Here is a 26,725-nt window from a genome sequence, read left to right on the forward strand (position 1 = left end):
ATGGACATGTGAACTACTCCCATCCCACTTTGTTAGAATTAAATAGCTAGGAAATGCTCATTGAAAAAGAAATAAATCTTGAAACAGGTTAAGTACTTATTCAAATTAACAACAGAATCAGAAGAATTAAAGGGCCCGATTCCACAGGGACCTCTGCAGAACAGACACAAGAGGAAGAACAGGAAGTTTGATTCAGACTTTACTGCTGAAGGAGGGGGTGCGAGGAGAGTTAGAAAGCACGGAAGTTTGGAAGCTCTGGCTTTGATTCACTGCCATTGCCAGGAAAGACTCAATGCTCACAGACCAATCTGTGGAACTTATACACAGTTGTGTGACAAATCTAGTGATCTCCTCCTGGGAAATGGCAGACCCTTACTCTCAGCACAGGATTACCAGGTCACTCAATACAGTCATGGCAGTGAGCTGTCACCGTGCCAAATTCCATCTCATTTTCTCCCTCTTAGGCATATACAGAGATACACACACTCTCCACAGATTTCCTCATTAGAAAGCAATTGTTCTGGGTTTTTAATATTTGAATAGTAACTGTGTGCTTCAGTCAAAGTAGAGGCCTACAGCAGTGTGCACAGACAGGACAAGTTCTTCATCTCCAGGGAGTCAGTGTCAAGTGCATATCAATAATGAACTTGTTTCTCAGTGGCAGAGTTCACCTCCAAGTTTCCAGTAACTTTGGCTGTTGAAAATGAGCCCCCAGCCCCGCAAAAAATCAATGAGGGAAAATATAGTCCATAATCTGTGAGTTTTGTGATTGTCTTTTGTACTACTGCCCAAAGAAACACTTTTTTTTTTTTTTAATAAATCTAGATTCTGAACATGAAGTTGGTTGTTGGATTTTTTAATATTATTTTTTAAATGGGAATCCTCCTGCAGAATATTAATAGTAAAACATTAATTTTAATATATATTAAAGTAAAAAAAAAAAAAAAGAGTAAATTTCTATTAAGATTCCTCCATTCATAGTGATTCAAGGGAATATTCTACTCTCAGAGCTCCAGGACCTTGGTATATAACATCCTCATTTGTGTTAACAGAAACTTTACCCTTTTGAATTCACAAGGACTGAAAAGTTTCACCAGGCGCACAAGCTCTGTATAAATAAGCAGCACATGGCAAACATATTCTTTTAAAAGGATTATCACTTTGACAGCTATTCAGTTGGGGTGGCTTTTTCTGTCCCCTGGAATTCCCAGCTTGCCTTCTGAACTACACAGAAGGTAAATCTGTATAATACTTCACAGCTGCCTTTATTGGGACCTGACACTGAGCCTAGTGGATGTGCTTTCCTGGTACAAAGCAGCTCAACAAGTTTCCTGCTCTGGATGCAGTGAATGCAGCTGATGAGCTGTCTTATTAAAAGTTATGAGGAAAGGATGTTCACTCCATTACTTTCGGAACTACTGGATATGCACAGCAAAGCTGCTGAGCTGGTTCTGAACTCCCTCTGAGCTCCCTCCCTCACACACAGGCCGCACACTCATGTTTAATAGTGCAATGCTCCCATGATGGTCACTGTCAAATGTTTTTTGTCGTGGCTTTTTTCTTTTTTTATTGTGGTGTCTTTTGTTCAATCAGCATTACCATGATGTTTCCTCATCACTGCAGACCAAACATGAGCTTTGCTGTCCCACCAGCACTGAGCACTCTGGCAAAGCTTCCAAGAGCTTTAAGCTGGGGCTCTGCCACCCTTCTGCCTGTAGTGATAAGAACAGGGCCAGGAGCAAGACCTCTCCACAATCATGCCTTCTTCAAAATAAATGGGCAGGGCAGCACCATGCTTGCTGGGGAGTCCACCAAGCCCTGAAAGCCAAAGGAAGGTTGAGTCTTGAGAGGCTGAGCACAGAAGGCCTGGCAGGGCACAGATGATCAAGGAAACAAAAGACAAGTATACTGCAAGGTGACTTGAGGTGTTAAACTCCTGTGTCCCTCCGCCTCACACACATCACGTTCAGGTTTCTGTCAAGGGTGAAAGGGAACAGGTTAGAGCTGCAACCAAAAGCAGCTCAAAGAGAGATATCTGGGATAGCAGTAGGGCCAAGGGAAAGCTAACCTACTGGAGCAGAGCTAGGCTGAGAAGAGCAACCTTCTTTTTAAAGAAGAGGATACAACAGTTTCTGCAGTCACAGTTCAACTGGGCCAGACTCAGCAATGCCAAGTGTGGAGCAAGTACTCATTACCTTCCCACTAGTAAAAGAATAAGCTATTTTCTCAAGTAGTTCAGGTACAAACTGCTAATAAATTTCTTTTTGTCCATCACTTCATGGAGCAAAAGACATTTTGCAAGCAGTCTGCTTTGGAAAACTGCTAGCACTTGGACTGGAAGAACGCAATTAAAAGATGCAGTAAAAATTGACAAATCGTGGTATGGGAGCTGAAAATACATTACAATCCCAATTGAACTATAAATAAAAAACCTAAATTAAATAAATCTTGCACAATTATGGATTGAAATATGTTTGGCTTAATGACTTAGCATACAGGCCTTGACTGTTGAAATGGTTGCTGAGACCACATGGCTTGCACAGCGATGTAATGATAAATAACCTGCCTGATGCTGCAATGCCATATAGGGGTGATGAGGGAAGGGGATCCAGTATTTTCCTGGTTTTCTGGTTACTGATTAGTCCTTCTTCATGGACCCTGCTCTCTGTGCAAAATTCTGGCCATATAGCTTCAGTAACAGCCAGCAGCATCAATAATGGACTCAATAATGAGTGGAAAAGAAACTCAATCCAATAACAACAAAACCTCTGGGGGTGCATTAGCAGCAATTGCTGTCATCCAATGTTGGGAAACTGCTGGTGTTTTCTGATGGTAGCCTGTAATCCACAAGCTGCAGCAGGATGCTGGGTTTGGTGATCTATGATGTAGCAAACGCAAAACAAGCAATGTCCTCCTCCACTTACAGATCAGCAGAGCAGGATTTTGCTGGCCAAGGTCTGCCTAGGCAGCTGTGAGTTTTGGAGGGAGGTGGTGGCAGGAGAGATGGGAATTCCTGCCTGCTCTGCCCCACTGCTTGCCTCAGCCCATGGGAGTCCTCAGTCTGAGGGGAGGGTGCAGAGTCCTGTCCTCCCCTTTTGGATGATAAGCAGGAATTAAAACCTTTTCCATAGGTACCATTTTAGCTACTGGAATAGAATAGCCTCACAGCTATCATTTCCTTCTTGAGAAAGGTGGAGAATGTGCAGATCCACACCACCTGAATGGCTCTAATATAGCTGGTCTCAGTTGTCCACTGTGCCAAACGCATGGTGCCCAGGGCCCATAGGGATTTCCAGATCCATAGCTGGCTGCTTAATCCCTCACTACAGATGAGCAATTAGCTGGACTACACTACCTCTCTTGTCTCTCTCACCTTTCCAAGAAAATCAATTTCTGGCCACAGTAAGCCAGAGCATGGTTACCATCAGACAAGAAACTTTCTGAGAACTAGCTCAAAGCTTTTTTTTTTTTTTTTTTTTTTTTCCCCCCCCAAGGGTGTGGGCCCTGTGTTGGACAGCAGCACCAAGGGAAATGGTTCCTGCAGTTGTTCCCCTCTCTGCAAGCATTCCCAGGGTCAATATCTCACTGTCTTTTCTTGTTGTCCCTTGGTGCTCACACCATTTAGGCATTCCTAACCTTTGACTAAACTTGGTTGAAATAGGTTCATATGTTCATATTACTGGAGAGGGGCCAGAGAGACAGAAGTTGCACATAGGCAGACCTATATGCACACAGTCAGATGGCATAACACTCATTTCCTTAGGAAACTAGACTAGAAGTAAAATAGCAGTCTACTTTTTCAGGCCCCCCTGCTCTCTTTTACTCCTACTTACTTTGAAAGTTGAGGTAGCTTAAAATAATCTCCACATTACATGTAGGAATTTACATGTAATGCTTTCTTCAAACAGTCGTTTTAAAAGGTCACCTGATTTAAAATACAACATGTGAGTATGATGGGTTTTTTTTTCTCCTCCAACAACTGTTTTCTGGAAACTTGGAAGTTGATTGTATTGGGATTGTGATTACTTAGGGGCTTGACTAAAGCTATCTCAAAAGTCAGCTCTGATGTGTTACTTGGAATTAAGATGAGAAATTTTCTTGTCTTACATTTTACAGAAAAAGCCATTCCAAAAAGCAAGTGTTCGATGTGTCCAAAAATTCCCCCCTGAAAACTTGCCTTTACATGACATCTGACTGTATTTTGCAAGCTGTTTAGTCACCCATTGTTTTTGTTTTATTAGACATAGTTGACCCTTTGATCTCAGTGAATTAACACTTTTACTGATCCAGAGGCTGTGAGCCTAACCCTCATGCTTCTTGACATTGTTTTCCTATGGCTGGGCATTTAAAATCATGCAAATTCTTGCTATAGCTTATTTATTTCTAAAATGTTCTCAGAATTGAGATTCCCTGACATACTCTTTGTGACTTAACAGCTTTCAATGACTTTTCTGTATGGCTTAGCTCTTGGAGCCTGCAATAGAGTAACACCAAGGTTCACATGTTTTTTTGGAAATTTACCATCTTTTAGAAATGTCTACTTTAGGGTCTTAGACATTACAGGGGGGGAAAAAAAAAAAGGAATTGCAAAGCTTTTTCTGGGCTGTGGCCAGCTTAAGGAAAACACAGATTTTTTCAGGACAGAATTAAGTGGATTTGTAGGGAAACTTGAAACATGGTACATATCTTGACCTGAATTCTGGTAATCAATATGAAGTGTATATATACCATCATGAAATTCTCCAGTTGCAGTTTACATTTCATTTGTGTGGCATTTATCTTTTGAATGAGTGGGCACTGACTGCTGTAGTATGTCAAGAGTTTGACCTTTGTTATTCTGATCTTAATTACAAGGCCAGGTCTAGGATATAGAGTCCAGTTTCCTACCAGCTTGCAGGCACGTCAAACTCTGATTAGAGCCTTCCTTCATTAGGTTGAGATGAAGACACTGAGACTAAAATGGAGCTCAGTGAGTGTCAAGTTATGTGAATGGAACAGCAACTGTAACATTTTACATCTTGTAAAATAACCCAGGAGCTAGGATTTTTTTTTTTTTTTTTAATCCAAATTTCAGTGTTTGCCTTTCCTCAAGTCACAGGAGGTATTCCAGACAATCTACATATTTGATACCTTCCAGACTCTTTTCCAAATCATTGAGAAAGGTATATTGTTACTATTCATCTCCAATGAGAGGATGAGAATATCTGTTTGAAGTATACTCCAGTGCAAGACAACTCCTGTGAAGTACTTAGGACAGGATTTCTAGACAAATATGGTTGTTGTGTAAGTCCTTCACCTTAGATGTTTAAATTCTAAAAATTTACATGTTTTTTATGCTATAAAATTGTGTGAAATGAACACACACACATGCAAGGAAAAGGAAAACTGGAAAACCAATAAAAGGTGAAATTATGAGAATGACTTGAATTTTTAATATCACTTAAATTTGAAAGGCTGAAGCCCTCTGAAGAATGTGGCATAATAATTTCAAATTACTTCATACCGCACATGTCCAGAACTCTGATAACCTCCATACTCAACTGCTTATAAGGTTTTTTTCTTCACACATTCCAACACTGTGAAACCACTCTCTGCAATTTAGAGTGTGTTTACTGTGTATTGAGGTACAGATGTGAATACCAAAGGGCCTTGAATTTATCCTCATAATAGCCTGTTTACTTAGTTAATCAGCACTGGGTACAGATGAAATAAGATGGAAAGAAAGTCCAGCCCCTGCTTTTGCAGAATCTCTCCATAAACTGATTCAGTCTCTATCATCTAGCTGCTTCTCATTTTGACCTCCATTGTTGGTATTGGAGAGCTGATCCAAAATCTCTCTGCTCCAGCACTTAAACTTGTTTCTCATTTCCAGCATAAAATTATGTACAGTTATTTCTTCTTCTTTGCATATGTAGCTCTTCTTTTTCTCCTGGTGTTTACAGCCTATTCCACTGTCATGTATTTATGCAGCACAATCATACCCCTCTTTCAGCTCTCATTTGCTTGGCTCTCAAAAACAAGGTCTCTTAAGCTGCCATCTTAAAAGCACCTATTTCCTTCTCTGTCAGCACAGGAAGCCTTTCTTTGAATTTTTTTCTCATCCATGGACAACTGAACTATATGCAATGCCTTAAATGAAGGCTAGATTGAGTTTGAGGAAGCAGCACTAGTGCTGTCCAGACTCTTATGGAAATGACTCATAAGATAAATCCTGGAATGACGTTTGATCTTGAAAGCCTCTGCACTTCATCAGAAAGTATCTTCATGTTGTTGCTTGGTCTCACTTTATTTATTCAGTGAAAGCTGGTAAATTAAAGCTATTTGTTTAATTTTTCAAAGTCTGAGTCAGCTTGACCTCTGGCAAGTCTCACACTGTTCCTAAGACTTTTAAAACATACTTTGGGATGGCCAATGTTAGATTTTTTTGTAAATTCCTTGTAGGCCTTTTTTCTTACCACTAGCATCCCTTTTGACACCACCTTTACACTGGTAGGTGAAATTTTCCCTACGTACTGCTACAGTGCTCATGAGTGGAGCTAAAAATGGTGATCTGGATCTCACACCAGCAGTATACCTCTCTGGTAAACTTGCAATGAAAAAGCAATCCCAACCAGTGCAAGAAACTCAAAAAGCTGCATTTGATGTCTGATAATGTGGCAAAATGCTCAGAGAGCTTCATGCTTTTTGGCAGGCCACTGTTTGTGATTAGTATTCTACTAGGATGCATTACCAGTTCAAAGGCATTACCTCCACAGGATATTTTGCTAAACTCTGTGTTGGCCATTGTAGGAGACACTTCACCTCGGAAGGAGTTCTCAATAGGATCAGCAGCCTATTGCTGTGTCAACTGAAATCTAGTTGAAACACTTGGAACAAAAGAGAAGCTATCACAGGATTTTTAAAAATTTTCTCCTCTTTTGGCTAAGAGCTGTAAATTGCCACCTGAAAGCAGGACTGTGCTTGGCACTGGGGTTCTGTGGAGCCCATGGCATACATGAAGCACATAGCTACCTTGGTGCTGCTCTAACAGCCAGCAATGTAAGCAGCAATGCTTATTTGGTTCGACTGTCATTTTGTGTTCTTTGCAGAGAGGTTTCAGCTAAAGGTCATAGGAGACCCACTGTTTATTTTTTCTTCAAACAAAATCAATGGAAGGACCTAGAACACAATAAGTTATGTTGCAGGGCTGCACTTGCATGTATTCCCATTGGAGACTTATCAATGTGAAGTAGCACTTTTGGGAAATCTCTCCAGCTATCCCAGTTAATCAATATCTGTTCATTATACTGTCTCTGATGAATACGGGTAAGGATTGGGTAAGTGTGAGTCAGGTGACTTAAAAATAACTGTACCTCACATGAGATCAATAGAGGGTGGGTTTTTTTCCCCAGTGTTACTTCAGGCAAACTAATAAACCTTTTATCCCCCTCCCTTCTTACCACCCCTTGTGCATTGTTGGTATTTCACAATCACTGTAGGAGTGGCTTTATTAAATTAGTACCACTTAATCTGCTGTCATACTGTCAACTTGCAGGGAGCAAACAAGCAGACAGGAAGTTTTCAAGTGGCCCAGTGTGCTTCAACTGGCTCTCACCCAGGCAACTAGCTCAGCTGTGCCAAAAACAGTCTTTCTGGGTGCCTCCTAATATCTCTGCACTGAGTATGGAAACTCTATGCTAGGAAAAAAAAAATTGATTTAAGGGAATTCATGCCAATTATAGATGTGTTATGACAGATGAAAATACTATAATTATGCTTGGCTTCCATGCAGAACTACATTAACACATCTATGACATTTAATAACATGGGAGGATAACCACATGCCTCAACAGAGGTTGACTTTCCTCAAAGTTGCTTAACTTTTTTTTTCCTGTCTTCCTTTTTCCCACCGACCAAAATTAAGAAGAGTTGCATGTGCTTTGCAGCATTTTGGGGGAAACAAGGAAAAAAGTAAGAAAGAAATAAAAAGAAAAGACAAAAATGAAAGGAAAAGAGAGGAAGAGAAAGAATATTTAAGGTGAGAAAGAGAAGAAGAAAGGAAAAGGAAGAGAAGGATGAAAAAAGAAAGGGATGGGAAGGGAAGGGAAGGAGTGGCATACAAATTAATGACATGAAGCTAACAGCTACAAGTCAGGAACAGATTAAGGGCATTCAGCTCCTTATTGGGCTGTTTATGTCAGGCTGATGAAAACTGGGCAAACTGAATAAACACTCTCTGAAGTCTTTAGTGGACCTGTGGCAGACATCTTGTATCTATATGGCTCATGGCTCTCAGCACATAGACTAAATGAAATCTGGGAAGGAAGCATATTGGAAGGTGAAGTTCTGTTTCTAGAGCTAAACGCATTGAAGAAAACTGGCTCTTGGTCATTCTGGGAGGGCTGTAAAAGGATAGACTTAGTGACAGTTTAGGAAGGTACTAAATCCATCAGGGAGTATGCATTACTTGCCCACCAAAAAATGAACCACCTTTCCTCAGAGTTATAGTTCACAGCACTTAGCAAATGCCAGTTAATTGGCCTTCATGTGTCCTTCTTTCCCCACTCCCATATTCAGGTTGTGAGTTCGGTTGCCTCCATTTTGCCAATAAGGAAATGTGAGGCAATCAAAAATGCTTATTGGCTTTTGCTGAGCAGGCTGTTTCCAGTCCAGCTAATCTGTTAGAGAAGAGCTCATTTACAAGCAGATATCCACTACCATTCAGCTAAACAGGACTGTACATGTACTTAAAGTTCAGTACAAATCCTTATGTTTTGAGGCATCACAGCACAGTGCTCAGCACCTTGCACCATTTAGCAAGACAAGATGCTTTTTGTATTAATTTGTAGAATTAATATGAGTCATATTCCCACACATTGACTCAGATATGTTTGTACTGTGGCCTTTTTGACCTTGTGAGCAGGGTGCTGTGCATAGGAACATCCCGTTATGAGACTGTTCATCTATTCTTTCTTTATTGATAAGACATGCAATATCTAGAAAACAACTAGCAGCACAGCAACTCAGGCTGAACCAAAAGCATTCGTGTCAGAAGAAACTTGCTTACACTGTGCCAGCTGCTACAGCTGTCCCGTAGGTAAAACCACAAAATTTCATAACAAAAGAAAGTATTCTACCCTGCAAATGGGACTTCAAAACATCTCCCCACACCAAATCCCCTTCTTGTCAGTAGGGAGCACAAAACACAAAGCCAATTGCAAGAATTCAAAGGTGAATTCTCTGGTGATAAATGCTTAAGTCCCAGTCCTAGAGGTTTTTGCAGACACTTAAATGTCTAAGTGAGACTATAAGACTCTGGATGCCAAACTAATGATGACTTTTCTGAGGAAATGTGTACAAAAGCCAGGGGAAAAGAAAAAAAAAAAGAAAAAAAAATTACACCCCCCTCTTGACTTTTACCTATTCCACTTCTGGAAAATATGCAAATCTTTTAAACATAGTATGCAACTCTCAAACTAAAAAAGCCTTTGTTCAGGCTTTGCAGGTGATCATCTTTCCATGACCATGCACCTTTCCATGGAAAGGTGTAGTGCTTGAGATGGTAAAAAATGAAGATGTGAAAGACAAAGAGACAGAAAGGTCAGTGATTGATAAATCTTTAATATAAAAATTGTACAAGAATTTTGATACAAATTACAAGAGGTATTTGGACAAAGTATGAGTAAAACTCCATTTGTATCCCCAAAACCTTATGCATTTTATGCAAAAGACATACTGTAGGACAGTTACAGTAGAGAAGATATAAGAAAAGAAATGTCAAATTAAAACCAGGACTTTTAATTCCTTCAGACTACTGATGGAAAAAACTTGTTTAGAGTACATACAGTATTTATGAAGCTACCAATGTCACGATTATTAGACCAACATGATGCAGATTTTCATATCCCCTTGTACAGCTATATTCCATAGTGCATGCTTTGGTTCGGCAGGCAGAACAGCAGAGCATTCACGTTTTGCTCACGTTGAGAACAGTGAAAATGAAAAGCCTTATCTATTCTGAATGGAGAAGGACCTTTGTGAAAACATCTGTCAGGCCCAGACTTCATACTTTCCTGTGCCTGGTGGGGGAAGGCACCCCAGGAACACATCTTGACACAGTCCACAGGAACAAGCCCAGCTCTGCGAGGTGGCAGCGAGTTCACTGTTCTCCATGCAGCAGTCCCTTTGCCAGCCAGTCACTGAGCGGCATAGGGGGTTTGCAGACAGGCTTGTGAGAGTCCTCCCATGCCTACTGAGAAAGCGGGTTCCAGGCTTTCTGCCTTTATGACTGAGCCCACTGCAAGGCCCTAAAGACCCCCCATACATGATGGTTGAAATCCAGTTTATCTCAGCTTACATCTTTGTGTGAACCCCCAGTCAGGTTCCCAAATTTTCCTGTTTGGAAGAGCTGAAACACAGCAGATAGCTACATAGGACATTGCTGTGCTGCTTGGCCTGTGTTGCCTTCTCAGTCAAAGCTGTTAAAACAACCATGACAGTGAGAAAAAAGCCTTCAGGAAAGCAAAGAAACTCCTAACCCCTTTGGCCACAGGTGCTAGCCCCCTACAATGAGATATTCATGGGTACAAACAGATTACAGTGACCTGCTTGCAGTAAGTAAATGTGTGTGGAGCTTCAGCTGGGATAGATTTCGAATGTCTTCAGGCTTCAGATCAGCCTTATTTGCACACCTGTTGCACATACATTGCACTGGAACATGGATCACTTCTTTTTTAGACTGGAGGAGAGGCAGGAGGCATGAACTGAGAACACAAGTGATGCCCGTTAATAAATAGCCCAATTATAGGAAAGGAGCCCCGTGTGACATAGGAACCAAAGTTTGCATGAGAAAAAGCAGCATGCTGAATTCTATATTTATAAATAGCTAAATGAGACACACACACACAACGGTGGCCATTTTATTCATCTTGTCACTTTACAAATGGTGACCATTTTCACAGATGGAATGCATAACTTTCCGAAGTGAAGAGTATCAGGAGGATGTGTTACTTTTCTGAGAGAATTTTAATGAGACACTCTTGGAATGAGAGAAGGGGTGGAGACAGGTGAAGAAAATGGGGAAATTAAGACAATGACTGAAGATTGTACAAAGGTTTGTTAAAAAAAATGGAAATAATCCAATGTAGAAGTATGGCTGAAAAAGAATGAAGAAATCAGCCTTAGTTTGTACAGTTTACTGCTTACTCCATAGGTCATTGGGTAGACTAAGATCATCCCTAAAACCACAATTTGTGTGCTTCACCATACCATTTCACAGCAGTGATGAGGGCAATGCATTCTACCTCATCAACACAGGAGTGGGGGTGGGGGGATGGGGACACTGACCATTTGTCAAAGTCTTGAACTGGATGTGGTGATTGTGTAGTGTTCCCTCACTCAGGCACAGACACAGGTAGGCACGAGTGCTGCTTGTACCCCAGAGCTGCTGTTCACAGCCTCTTGAATTTCGTGACAGAAGCAGACAGGTTCTGATTAACTATTGATGAGTTTGCCATCCTAACTGTGCATTATCCTCTGATCACCTTTTGTTTGACAATGGATGCTTTAGAAAATCTTTATGCATCACTTAGCTAGTCTCGCTCTCTCTTTCTTCTCTAGAAATATAATTGCCCTAGATGTTTTTATGTATTTTCCTATAATATTTTTCTCCAAAGGTGTGAAGGGAGCAGCATACAAAACCTGTAGAACATCTGAATAAACCTCTCTACACCTTAGACATTTGCTCACCTATGCTTCTCATGCTCTTAAGTGTATGAGAGCAAATACATATATATATATTATATAACACAAATGTAAGTGTGATGAAAATAACTTTTAACCTTCATTTTAAGACGCTGTCTTCTAAATCTGTTTCTGCTTCTTTGTCTGTCTGTCTCACACACACAAAGGACTCAATGGTCTCTTTGAACAGAAAGTCCTCAGTTTCCACAAACATCCTCAGAAATGGTACAGAAGGAAAGGCCGTTAGACCTGCCCAAGCTCATCATTGCAGGTCAGCTACTCTGACTGCTCCCACCTCTGTCAGTGACATGTGCACATGGAGTTGACAGGACAGCAGAATGTGGCCTCAGCCTTTACACTTCTGACACAAACAGGCCTCGGGAAATTGTCTTCTGGTTTCATTCTTATATCTTCTGATGCACTTGGAAGGAAAAGGAGGGAAAAGATCAGTGACCTTTGACTGGTAAAACGCCTCAGCATATTTATAGCGGGCACCATCAGCTCTGCTGCAGCAAACATCAAATTACCACACAGTGCTGGAGGTAGTATTAGCATCCTGAACCAGCAAAGAGGAGCAGCCCTGTAGTGCCATGAATTGATCCAAGGACATGAAAACAGTGAACTTCAAAAGGGCTATGTTTAGGTCTCCCAGTCTTGGGCTTTGTCTGCAACCTGTCTTTGTCTTTTTCAATGCTGCACTGGCCAGCAGCACTGTTCAGCTCGGAGTGCCCAGCACTCACAGGCACACATGAGGTCTGGCGTTATGACCTCAGCATGGGAATGCTGCTGACCCTGCAAGGAAACCACGCTTCAGCTGCTCCTCTGCCTACTTGAATTTTCAACTGCTATTCAGCAGTCGGTCAGCACAAAATAAAAGGAAGAGGGATGGCTGAAGCCAGGTATGCTGGCCTTCATGCACTTAGAATTTCTTAAAACATAGCACATGCTCCCAAGCTACTTTCCTGACAGCCTGATCTGAGAAGTGCTTCTGGAGCCTGTACTTTTGGCACTATTCTTATAAATGAAGGGGTGAATCAGAAAAAAATTCCTCCTTGTATGAGGGCAGCAGATTTTGTCTCAGATACATTTCCCTAACACATTACAGATGTTCACACTGACCTCAGCAGGAGATGTTCCTATCACGGCAGAAAGGGTATCTGGAATTGGCAATCACTACAGGAACCTAAAAGGAGTGCATTGCTCTGAAGTTTGCCACGGGATGGGCTAAACCAGAGAAAAGACTTCATATCCTGTTTGCCACTGAACCTGTGCAGCAAGACCTGTAGCAAATTCACACAACTATTTCTAGCAGGCACGGTATGGCTTATGCCAATATGAAGCAATTAGTTGCTACATAAGCAGACAAAAGTGCCGTCACAGACAGTATCTCTCAGTTGACCTTTTGTTAGGAAGCCATCTTGTTACTGTCTGCCTGATAACTCGATAGAGCAGCCAGTGGCAGCCTTGGGCTTCCCAAAGACAAATAGAAGCACTCCAGATGGGACTTCCCTTCACTCACTGCAGATGTGTGTGTGCGCGCGTGTGTGTGTGTGTGTGTGAAGGAACAAGGTGGGAAAGCCTGGTTCTTATACTCAATTTCCCCTTCACAGGGGATAAACAGGCAATTACGCATCCTTTTATATTTGATGGCCAAGTGCTGAACTTGAAAGCACACTATTAGTTTGTGTCCCTTCAGGGCCAGTGCAATAAGTAGTCAGGAGAGCTGGGGCTAGGGAAGAGAGGGTGTTGTCTGCTGTTAGTGTGACAGTCTTGTCAGCAGCATTCACATTACTGGAAGGTAATAAAGTGACAAGTAAGTTATTAGAAAGATATGAGGTGAAATTGAACTGAAGCTTCTTTCTGCTCAGCTCAGATTTTTTTCCTGCTTTGTAATGGACCACTATTTGTTACAAACCAAGCCTTGTCTTGAGATCTTATATAAAAAAAGAAATATTTATTCTTTGCAGGAAAGGTCACATGAATTTACAACATCACACTTTAAAGGAGAGGAATGGGAAAATATTTTTATGACAACTACAGCTGCTATTTAAAAAAAATACAGTGTCATCATAATGAACAATAATACTGGCAAAAGTCAGAGGACTTGTCAAAAGCATGTCCATTTTTTAACCCTTTGGTGGTCCAGAACTGTTTTCCTTTCAGTGCCAGTGCCAAACACAACAGTGAGAGTATCAGGATATACATGATCATTACCTTTGATCAAAAAATCTAAGATGTCATTCATGACTTGATGAAAGAAAACAAGCCACATAAGACTGGTTAACTACAGACTCAAGATATTATCACTTACATTAAAAAGTTGCTGCTTCACTCTGTTATAGGCCATTTTAAAGACACTGATAATGCTGCTTGGCAAGAAGAGATAGAAACCATGGGACTGGAACAGACATGTACTTGGGCAAACATGTGGGTGAAAGGTTTAGTCCATCATATGATGTTGCTCTCTTCATAAAGCAAAAACGTGTACGGAAAAGAGTTCCTTTTATGTCCCTGCAGGAGGGGGAAAAAAGCCCAACTCATCATGTGGTGACAGCAGGATACGGTGATACTTTGATCTAGCAAAGTAGCACTATGGTCACTGTTTTGTTGAGTTACTATAGCAGCAAAGTAGAGACATAAGGAAAAAAAAAAAACACCAAAAAAAAAAAAAAACCACCAAAAAAAAAAAAAAAGCATAAGAAGGAACTGACATATACCAGCTGCCATCATGTGTCTGCCACTCACCTCCTCCACACAGAGAACTCCTGCTGCCTCCTTACCTTTAGTACAGACACCCTTGCTTCTTTTTTGAGATTAAAAAAATTCTGGTTTTGTTAACACAACCCAAAGAGAAAAGTAATAAAAGCATTCTACAGACAGAAGAAAGAGTAACAGTCATGTTCACATAACTGGAACGCAAAATTCAGAGGAACATGTGCGCACTCCTAGATAAACTTTTTTCCTCCCTTATTCCTTCCCCTGTCACCAACGTTGCTGTGAGAATGTCCTGCAGAATTTGAGTACAAATACTTTTCTGGAAAATGTTGTGCTTTCTGATGGCAGTGGACATCCATAATGATCATCTGAAAAATGGGTCCAAACCAAGCAATTTGATTTTACAATATCATATACAATGAAGGAGAAAGTTTTGGAATGGAATCTCTGGTCTTGTAAACGGTTCCTGTCTTTGAAACAGATCAGACCTTGAATCATTATGTTTCTGAGCTTTCCAAATATCCACACACTCTTTTTCTTGTTGTTTGGGCACATTCCTACCCCATATAATTAGCTATACTAGAGCCTTAACTGTGTTAAATAAAAAGATAAAAACCACGGAAAATTCAGGTGGATCTCTGCAATCCTCTTTCCTATGAGTTGGGCTGAACTGGATAAATGGAGCTGCTGACTTTCCTCAGCAGCTACTTTACTGTTTAGAACCAGGCCTTCTTCCTAAACAGTTCATTTTATAGGGGTGGAAACAGATACATAAGAGTGATGGAAAACTAATAAACTTCTGGAAGAGACAGAGAAAGTACACTTTCTTTTCCACAACGGAAGCAAGTGAGGGAAGGAGGAAGGGAGGAAGGGAGGAAGGAAGGAAGACACTAAAGTTTACTCCTGGCAAATACAGCGCATAATTTCTGTTGTGTAAGTTATGTACAGATTCCTAGGAAACATACAAATTTTATTAGTTTAGCCATGAAAAGCCTTTCAGATCTTTAATAGCAGTGTGTATGTGCTAGTAGATCTTTTAATCTATACCTTTCACATTTTTTCAAATTGAGTTGTGACTCCATGATGGAGCACTTAGACTTTGCATGAATAAAGTCTCACCAAGGAGTCAGTTGCAGTTTAAGAGGCAAAGGTAAATTCTCAGCCTTACCAAAACATACCTGCTTGAGCTGTAGCTCAGAAAGATTGAATCAATATTTTAAAGTGTGCAAAATATTTATTACTTAAATCAGCTCTTTACTAACATCAGCTAATTAGTCCTCATAGGAGTGCCCTTATGGGGAAGATCAAATTAGAATTAGGCGTATTCTAATGGATGGAATAACAAATAGGTAAGTGATGTGATCTGTCCAAGACTAAATTGTGAGAAACGGCCACCAGCAGTATTAAAACTCCTGGTTCCTATTCTTGTGCTTTGACTGTACTGTTTTCCTTCTAAATTGTTTCATACAGGTTTTCAAAAGATAGCTAGCGATTAACCAGAATCATATGCTTCCCTGCCCCCCCCCCCCAAAAAAAAGAAGAAAAATACTTAACAACCGCCAGACAAAGTAGTTTTGATTCTAAAGGAGCTTCAGTACAAAGAGTCCTAAAAACAGACAAAGCCTTTTTCATATTTACAGAAAAATACAACTACCTTGAATAAACAAAACAGTGAAACAATGTGGAATGAGTGACTATAATAACTATACATGAACTAAAGAAGAAGGAATAAACTCCATTTGAAATGAAGACTTGCTTCCTCAAAGTTGGTCCAATTCTTGTTAAACTATTTGAACTGATGGCATAAGCATCTACACAACACTTGTCATCGCACTGTTACAGCCATGCCCTGTGCTGGACACCCGGGTGTTTGACCATTATGCTTATTGCAGTCTGGGTTGCTGCTGAGATCGCTCAGAAATGCTCCTTTCTGTCAGTAAAACCAAAGTCCTTCCCACACAGCTTTTAAAAGGATTTTTCAGATAACTTCAGGTGATACAAATCCCACCACAGGAACAGTTTTGATTATCATAGAGATGCTGTGGTAAGTAGGAAGGAGGGAAATGCCATTCAATTCAATGTAAGTCTGTGTGCCACTCTAAAACAAAGACTGTTCTGACATTAGCATCACTAGAACTGAAGAAACCATTCATCTAGAAAAACAAATGAGTCGTATTCTGTCTGTATGACCGGGATAGTATCTCCTACATGGCTTAAGCAAAAACTGAATTAAGTTTAGGATGCCATAAAAGTAGGATTGCAGAGCTTCTAACAGTTTTTGGAGGTTTGTCCCTGCTTCTTTATGTTTTAGAATGTCCTGTTTCACTTTATGTAATAAACAGATTCTTTTTCTACATAATTAATCTGCTGAATTCATCTGCCAATGATGTTTAAGTTTCCAAACAATTTACCAAAACCATTTGACCTCTAACAGAAACGGAGTGAAATGAGAATGCAGAACAGTGATGCATTCAGTGAGGAATTATTTATATACCTCAAATGTGGTTTTCATTTAAAACAATATTTATTTATACCATACATACTACAAAACAGTGGGATTTTATTTCTGTGGGTATCATTCATTTTTTGTTGTTTTGTTTTTTAGACTTTCCAACGTGCTTGTTCCTAAAAGCCCAAGTGGAGGGACAGGAGTGTAGTACAGATAATACCACAAAGGTCCATGTGTTTTAGAAGAGTGCACCTTTACTGTTCTAATTTCCCTTTCTCACAAACACACTGAGCTTGCACAACATAAAACAAAGTGAAGCAGACTTCTTCACTCAATTTAACAAGGCAAAGCATTGGAGACTTTGAGGAAAAATAAAGAGGTGAAAGAAAAAAATGTCTGTGAAGCTGCTTAGTTTTTTTGCTATAAATTTCTTTTTGTTAAATGAGAAAGCAAGTTTTCCTTACAGTTTCTGTGAGATCCACAGATGTTTTCAGGGCTTCATCAGGGTATATAATAAAAAATGATCAGAGGCTTGTAAACCATAGGAACATAGTGAGAATCCATTTAGAAAGATTTTCTTTTATTTTCTACAACTGGAAATACTGATTTGTCAGCTATTGATTCCTGCTTTTGGAAACAAGAACATTGAAATGCATAAGGAGTACTAAAAAAGAGGAGATTAATATTAAGAGTTTCCTCTAGAAAACATAACAGGAGTTATGTACTCAAGTGGACAAAAAGGCAAGAAAAAGCAAAATGCATAGCAAATCAAAACAATGACAAGCTGAAACAATGGAACATTACTGACTCTTGGCTAAGAAGAATAATGTTCTGGGTCAGTAAATACAGAAAAGGAACACATTCTCACTGAAGGAATATTTTATTGTATGCTGAAATATCCCTTGGATTTTCATTTGTTTGTTTGTTTGGTTTTGGCTTTGTCATTCATTGTTATTGTAAAGAAAAGAGGCTATAATACACACCCTAATGGTTTTGGCTGTGGACTGAATTTAAGTAAATACCATCACTCAGTCAGCATGTTGTGGTAACTCAGGCTTCCAGTGTGGTTTACCAGCTCAAGCAACATGTGTAAACACCGGAAACAAAAAAAATTCAGAGCTGTCTTTCTCAGCTGCTTGCTCCTTTTCTGTCTCCTGTTCATGCTTGCACTCGTGCTCACTATCTTTCTTGAACTTTTGTTATTTTCTGACAAACCACGTGAGTGAAATATAAAACATTAACACAACTAGAGATCCTTTTTTTCTGGCCTCTAATTTTATCCAAAGGGAAAGGTATCCAATAAAAAGTCCAGCATATATTTTCAGAGTTTCTAAGTGCTTCTGCCATTAATTTCTTTTGATTGCTTCTATAAAACATGCCTTAATCATACTACAGCACTTTCCATTGCAAAAAAGACAACTTTACAGAACAACATAGTTAACATTATTTCCCTGTTCTTTTTTTTTTTTTTTTTTTTTTTTTAAACACCACAAAAATCCAGGCCATAGTAAGAAGCACACAAAATTATATTCATCTTTGTTCTGTGACAAGTAGTATCAGCATTTATATCCCCAAATATTATGTATGTTCGGAAAAAAAAAAATCCACTGATTCACGTGACACAATTCTGATTTGTTTGGGTTTTTTTCTTGTTTGTTTTTTTTTTTCCTTCTTTTATGTAATGTAGTACACAAGGATTAAGGATGCACTATTGTTTCTAGTAACAATTGGCACTTGAAAAAAGCACCAAGAATTTTGTATTTCACTTTACCCCTTTTCCCTCCCCAGTATTTCTTTCTGTTGTCCAAAAACTACAACTGTGGTTATGGTGAATAACTAGATTTTCTTGTTTCAAAATGTGTGCAAAGTTGGCACTTTTGTATTAACACTAAACACTAATACTCTTTGTTTGGCATTCATGCCCTCATACTGACCAGACCACTTTTATCTAAGTGTATTTTTTTAAAGACACTTACTGAAAATATGGCAATAGTTTAAGAAAAAAAAGCATGGATATTATTACACATCCCCTTGTAGTGTACGAAAAAGTGCATGACTGGATTTATGTAATAGTACGAGACAAAAAAAACTGTATCAGATCAGGTACTGTAAAGCATGCCAGCACCTCTGTATTACTAATATCTAGCAGGTAGTTAAAACAAGACTGTGGTTCTCTTAAAAATGTGCATTAAAGCTAACATAAATGAGTAGAACTAGCCAGCAAACTATTTTTCCTGCTTAACAGCTGAATGTATTTGTAAAAATTAAGCAAAAAAATAAGAGTTAAACCACCATCAATACAATTGTTTTACATCATAGGCCTGTCAAGGCTCAATATATATATACAAGTGTAACAGCCATGCGTAGTAGAACGTTATCCCCAATGCTTAGAAGACACAAAGACAACTAAGTAGATTTTTTTTCTCTTTTTGTTTCTTTGCAATTTTTTTTAATGTTTTTGTGTTCTTTTTTTTTCAGGCAAAAGTCATGGGTAGAACAAACTGTCTCTTTGGAGATGACCAAGAACATTCTAACAGAACTAGGGACAACTGCAACTTTTCTGTGGGTTTATTTTTTGTTGTCATTTGCTTTTTTTCCATGAAGGGTTTCTCCCTCCAAATTAAAGATCCCACCTTTTTGTTTCTATCTCAAAAAAAAAAAAAAAAAAAAAGAAAAAAAACCCCCAACAACCAACAAAAGGGAAAAAGCACCTGGTGTTTCTTTCTTTTGTTAAAAAAGAAAAGAAAAAGATTATATATATGTATATTTATATATATATATATATATAAAGGGAAACTGTATATGACAGTTCAGATATGGTGGGCCCTCTCTGAGAGCTGGAATTATGCTGTGTCCATCCTTGAACTAATCTACTGAAGTGAAGGGAATGTTTTTATGCAGATTGGGGTTCTGACTGTGCCGGTTTCGGCTACGGACAGAGGAGAACATCATGTTGCACCCAGGGACTTTGCATTTGTGCATTTCTCGCAAGTGCACTGTTTTATAGTGCACTCTGAGGGTTCCCTTGTTGCTGTACATTTTGTGGCAAATGTTACACATTATCCCACCGTTGCTCACCGAAACACTGTTGAACATGAGGGATCCTGGGACGTCAGTGCCCATACCTACAGCTAAGGCAGAGGCATCTGCTTTGTGGGCAGACTCTCCGCTGTCACTTGCCCCATCGACGTCGTCCAGGAGAATGCCCTCATCGCTTCCTGCATCAGATTCTCTTGAGGAATGGATACTGCTGCTGGACTGGATGCTGGAGGTGGTGCTCAGGTCTAGGACCATATAGTCTTCTGACATGCCCCTGCCATACCCATTCATATGGGAATCCTCAGTACCAGCAGGCGAAGAGGTGTCCTCCCTTATGTCGAGTCCCACCTGATGCTGAGCACCATATATCTTCACCAAAAATTCATCGCGGAGGTCCTTACTAAGGGAAGGCTGTGAGGTGTCCAGGCCCATGTCATCCAGTTCTTTGGTCAACAGTTTACGGTGCAGGTTTATGTTAGCACTGTGTCTGGGAAAGGAAGAGGGAAGGGAAAAAAGGAAAAATGTACAGTATTTTTTGATTTTTCATTTAACATCCTGTCATCAAGCACCAAATCCAAATTCTGATTTATCCAAAATTTATTGTAAAATATGCCCTACCCATGTTTCTCGGAAAATTCAGTGTTTGTATAAGTGAACAAACTACAACACAAAACCAAAACAAACCAAGCAAATTGCCCACCCTCATATTGCTCTTCTTGTTATCTACTGCTCCTCAATATTAGTTCCCAGCAGCTGCTACAGCCTTTTAATTTGATATTTACAAAACAATAAATTGCACTAGCAGAAAATGCAAAGTGCTCTTGGTTCCTGAATCCTTGCTGGCCTTCCTAAAAGTCTTGCTTCAAGAGAAAATATTATTAATATATGGAATATCTGTGTATGTTTGTATCTATATCTATCTCTAGATCCATATCCATATATATTTATATATCTATAAATACATATATATAAATATTTTATATATATATATATATAGATGTACTCACATAATTGTGAAATATAGGAGGAAAAAAATGCTGAATGATACAGAGTCAGAGGTCCTGATTCTGCTAATTTACTTCTGGTATAAAGGGATTCACAATCAAGCCAAACCAAGATGGAGAAGACTTGAAGTGTTTACGAGAACAAGTCTCTGAAATCTCCAAGTAAATTTCTGAAAAATTTTGTCAAAGTCACTGGTTCCATCCCTCTTGGAGGGCACTGCTGCTCCTCCCTATACTCCTCTCAGTACTGTATCTGATGAAGTGATGACTGTCTCAAGCAGTGTAATGTCGCACAAAAAATCCCCTTACTAATGGCAATCAGAATTTTGCCCCAAATCAATCAAAACACTAAAGGCTTTGGCTTAGGTATGTGCTGAAGTCACTGGGGGATCCTCAAGACACTAAAAGCTGCCAATAATGTCAGTGGTCTTTGGATGGATCCCATGAGCACAAAGTTAAAAAATTCTCAAGTGTTTCACAGGATCTGGGTCTTTGTTCTGAAGAAATGAAGTTCTATATTTGCAAGCAATGCAAGCCTTTGGGTTAGTAACTGTTTTAAAACAGCCTATTATTTAAATACTGCATTTTACTCCCCACTTTTGACATTGGCTTTATTCATTCATTGCAGTAGAACCTCACTGATTTGCAGTAGTGTCAAGAAACTCTTTGAAAAACTGTATTTTCTGAATTAACAGTGCAACCAACAAACATGACAGACATCGAAGACCTCTGACCACAGAACATGCTCGTGTTGTCAAAGTGTTTAGTAACATGAAAGTATAAAGTTTTCAGTATTAGAAAACTTTAGGGTCCAGTATTTAGAATGTGCACCATTGCTGAAGAAATGACAAATATATATTCAGTTTCTTTGGAGGGTGAATGGATTTTCAAGTCAGTAAAAAGGAATTAGCGAAGTTCTACTGCGTAACATTCTTTGCAAGCTAAGGACCCAAAGCCACAATTTACAACATGCAGACTCACTCCTTTGTCTGCCCATTATAAATTGCAGATCAGAGCCCAAACACAGGAGGGAAAAGAAAGGAAAATTTTAAAAAAGGAAGGGGATGGGGAGGGAAGAGAGAATTTTAACATAGGAATACTTTAATTTCCAAAAAGCACTAGGTATAAAATTGGCATGGGAAGACATAACAATGACCAAATATTTTACAGATGTTCAAGTCCTACAGTAACAAAATAAGGTAGAAGGGGAACAATAGCTATTAGTAATATTTCCTTATTGGAAGCTTTTGTTTTAAGAAACCCTTTGAAACATACCTCTCAAGCAGCTGAACTCCCAAACATGGTACAACAATCCAATACAGATAAATAAGGATAATGCAAATGTAGGAAGATTAAATTGATATGCAGTTAATTTCTGTAATTTTCTAGCAGTCACTTTGTAATTCATCTATCTGTTGCACATAACTTACGTAAGTAAAGACAGCAGCAACAGAAGCTATCTGTCCCACTCACCTGCAAATGCAGGTAAGTGTTCTCTGATATAAAACTAATACTGAACTGCAGTTTAATTGAATCATGTCCATTTGGGCTGTAATTATCCCAGTAATGTGGGGTCTAGAACTGAGAATTTCTCTCCTAATGACAGACAGTTGAGAGGTATGGGCAAGGGCAGAAAAAAGTGGAGAGTATTCCTTGTTTTTCTCCCAGATGGGAAATACTCCTTTCACACAAGCAAGTATAGCACCATTGCTTTTTTGAGGCGCAGAAGTGTAATTATGCATATCCCCACACTGCACTTAGGAAGGCTGAGCTTACCTTGTGATAAGATCAGCTTTCTAATCTTTTGCTAAATTGAGATCACAAAAGAGAGAGAGAGAGAAGAGAGGAGAAAAGAGAAAGAAAGGGGGAGGGGGAGGAGAGAGAGAGAACAAATTCACATTCCAATCCAGACATATCTGGTTTTTTTTAAAAAAAAAAAAAAGAAAAAAGAAAATAATATCTGAAAACAATAAAATACAGACTTTAAAAAAAGCCTTGACTGTTTTTTGTCAGTGATAATGTCACTTATGCTGTTGTCCTGATCGCTACTGACTCAACCATATAATATGAAAAACATAAAGCAAATTAATCAAAGCATATTCACAGCATCCCATTATTATTCACAAATGAGTTCTGAACAGATGCATGCAGTGTGCACATACATGAATGATAAACTGTTGTCCTGACAGTCCCTTGCCTTCCTAGTGTCAGATGGCATAAAAACTCCACATAAAGTTGCTAAGTGTGGTACAGGAAACACTTACTGTGAAGGCCTGTCCACACTGACCAGTATGATTACATGACCATAAAAGCACATTTGTGCTTATCATCATAACACCGACTGCAAACTACCCATAAAATGCTCATGTGTTTACTTCTTATGATTTCTCACCCTCTCTCCCCTCCTCACTCCCCTGGTAAGGGAATTTGCTGCAGCATAAAAGCAAGTCAGGATAACTGTAACTGTTGTTTCCATGCATTTGCGCTTACTGTTTCCTTGGTTTGCTGCAGAGAAAAACAGCAGCCAGGCATGCAGTGAAAATAACTTCAGCAGTCACTGAATGAAGAGATAAGAATAAATTACCATGTTAAAGAGGGGCCACTGAGCCCCAGATGGACAGAGGCCTTTCTGAGAAAGACCAGCATAAGGATGCAAACCCTGCTGATGCTCAGATAAGAAGAAATGCCTCCCTTATTCAATTCTCACTTACAGCAGTGGCAATCAGTAATCTAGTTAAAGTATGTATCAGCCCATAATATCTGTCAGGCAAACGATGTGCAGAAATGTGTGGACCAGTTCTGGCACTCTGCTCAGTAGTGTCCCTTTTCCGCTGTCAGCAGTACTGTTGGATTCTCCTAATACAATTACATCGACTTTTATTCAATTAAGTGCCATTCCTAGCCTTAAAAAAAAGCTACTTTATCAATTGATTCAGGTGTAATGCAATAATAAAGATGAACTCATGGCAGTGCATTAGCTCTGCTGTTCATAACTTCTGAACATAGGTTCATTCATAGCAGTCGATTTCCATTATGCAACCACAGTTCAAAAGAATTGATTCTTTTACATTCATTTCTTAATCTATTTCACTTGTGTTTAATACTCTCTCTAAATATCACATGCAAAAACATTCTGGTAGGAACAAGATGAACTAATTGTGAGGAAAAGTTCATTTATTTGGACACCAAAGTTTTGAAATCTTATGACAAAACCCAAGTCACAAAGGCTAAAACCTGTCAGAATTAAGAATACTGTGTGCTGAAGGTACCAGCAACACATATTTCCAGTAGCTGAACTATTATTGGGATAGGAGGGAAGGAAAAGTGTGTTTTCATAGACACGCCAGTCTAGAATGTTCAGAGCCTGACCCTGCACCCCATTCCTATCTGCTACACAACTAACTGTATGTAGCGTTGCACCCTGAGACACAGACTCAGCAATCCAAGCAGGGCACTGTTTGAACAGTGCCCTGTATAAAGAAGGCATTTCTCAGGGCTGACAGCAGCATTCCCAAGGTTTCTCTGGGAAAAGGTGACATGGGAGTTCTGTGTAGGAGGAAGATGCCCATGTATGTAAGGAGAGCTACAAATAATGAATCCACAAACAACAAAAAAGTAGAATTAAGAAAGAATAATATGGATAAAGGCAAACAAGAAAGAGATGTTGTACAGACCAGGAAGTTTAAAAAAGGGAGATGTCCCAGTAAAAGGCAAGCACTGGTGATGGCCAAATAGAATAGGGTTGAGTTTAGGGGCACAAATGAAGCATCATTTTCTCTGAAGCTATAAAAACAATTATTCAGCTGGAAAGGCAGAAGAGTGTGTGCCTGACAACCTGTACTCTGACCTAGTAATTGCACATAGCAGTCAGAGAGACACAAGAAGGAAAAAATAGCATTACAAATACTGGCCAAGCTGATACTATCTTTTGTCTTGATAGGCTTAACTATTTCTTTGCTCCTTTATTCCATTGCTGATCTTCCTTGCTTTTTTCCCTTGGAAAATATGTACCTTAAATTGCCCCAGTAGTCCCCAGACAAGCTTTGCCATACCAAATTGAAGTATTCCATTCAAATCCAACTCTTTCTTCCCTGCTTCATCACTCCTCTACCAGCCCTCAGCCAATGCTTGGGCTCATCTTGTGTTCTGTTCATCTCCTCTTCCCCACAGCACCTGAAGTTTCTTGCTTCAGCTGCTCTGTTCCCTGATGTGATTTACAGTGCTCCTACCCCTTCCTCCTCTGAATACTGCTCCTAGGTACATGTGAACAATGTTCCCTGAGTAAACTGAGGCAGAGTTTGGGCAGAGTGATTTAAAACAATGCATGAACACTGACATCAAACAGGCAGGAAATTACGAAACAAGATACACCAAAAACATCTGAGCTTCAGCTCCCCATGTCTCCATTATTCCCCATACCAGAACTATTTAATTTAAGGACACTTGTGGTGTCCTTTGCACTGCAGTTGCTACTATATCTGCAGGGAAAAAACTTGAAGAACCTTAATGAACAGCAGAGGTATATCTATGTATAGAAAACGTAAAATATTTGACCTATTAAAACGATTGACTCTGGACTTAGACTGCTTATTTGTACATCAACTATCAATATGACATTTGTATCTGGCAATGGAAATGTTGCATAAAGATGAATGATGAATGAAGTCTTCCAGACAGAAATATGAGGTTGAAAGAGTGTAACTAAAGACATATCTAACTCAGCCCCAGTGACTAGATCTGTCTCATCCTAGGCAATAAGGGATGGTGATAAGGGTTACTTCTGAGAATTTAAAATACTATGCATGCCAAAGAATGTTCAAGCATCTGTCTAGCTCTGTACTACGTGTCATGAATCCTTGAAAGCGAGGAAAGCATTTTTTTCCAAGATGTTTTGAGATATAGCTTGTTGTGGCAAAAAAGTTTTAGCAAAGTCCAGTTTATTTTCAGAGGCCTAGAGTGCATGATTCTTACACTTAATTAACATTTTTCTTTCAAGTTACTATTCATGACTTAGACTTATGATGGTCAAAAATGTGTAGACGGTCCTCATCAGTGTGAATTCAGCCTTCTGAATTCAATGATTGTAAGAATAGATCAGTGCTACTGGAAAGATAACAATGATGATACACATGAAATCTCTGGTTGTGGTGCAGTGGCAAGGGTATCTCACCTCCCAATTCACTCCTGCACTTTCAGACAGGAGTTTCAGTAGTAGCATAAGGCATAGTTCTACAGCAACTACAGTTGCTGTCTGACTATGGTTATGATCCCACTGGTGGTAGTATTCTCCTCTTGTGAAGTCATGGAATTATTCTTCCATAATTAGAATTCACTGTCAGTTCCACCCCACCTACTACAAGCAAGCTCCTCTAGTGAGAGATTCAGTATGCATCAACAGAAGAATGAGGATTATATACCTAGGAAATAGAGTCAATTAAATGTACATGCCATTTACACAGCTCATAAATCCAGACTCAGTTCTCTTCAGCAGTTTCTTTCTACATCTGTCAATGAATCTGATTTTGTTAATTTACTATCCATTTGTTAGAAAGAAAAATGTAATGGCTGCTTTATTTTAGCTTGTTTTTATTTAGTCAGTCCTTTTTTTTTTTGTACTGAGTGAGGAGGAATTTATCCAAGAGTAGAATTTGTCCTGGCATAGAAATTGGCATGACTCATGGCCAACTTTAGATGCACCCATGGCTGCATTCATATCTGCACTAGGACAAACCTCATCTTGATGTTCACAGTAGAGTTAGGGAATTTGGAGGGTAAAAAGTTCACTGTTAATTTAAAT

The 26,725-nt window shown here is 39.4% G+C and overlaps 1 protein-coding gene across 1 annotated transcript in view; it reads right to left on the reverse strand.

Moving 5' to 3' along the window:
* Positions 1-19,750: 19,750 nt before the first annotated feature.
* The window catches only part of BNC2 (basonuclin zinc finger protein 2), a 319,723-nt gene continuing 312,748 nt past the window's right edge, over positions 19,751-26,725 (reverse strand). Inside the window, exon 6 of the mRNA XM_062018638.1 lies at positions 19,751-20,411. Coding sequence (XP_061874622.1) covers positions 19,751-20,411 — 661 coding nt within the window. The remainder of the gene's footprint in view (positions 20,412-26,725) is intronic.

The sequence above is a fragment of the Colius striatus genome, chromosome Z (genome assembly GCF_028858725.1).
Source record: "Colius striatus isolate bColStr4 chromosome Z, bColStr4.1.hap1, whole genome shotgun sequence".
NCBI classification, from domain to species: Eukaryota; Metazoa; Chordata; class Aves; order Coliiformes; family Coliidae; genus Colius; species Colius striatus.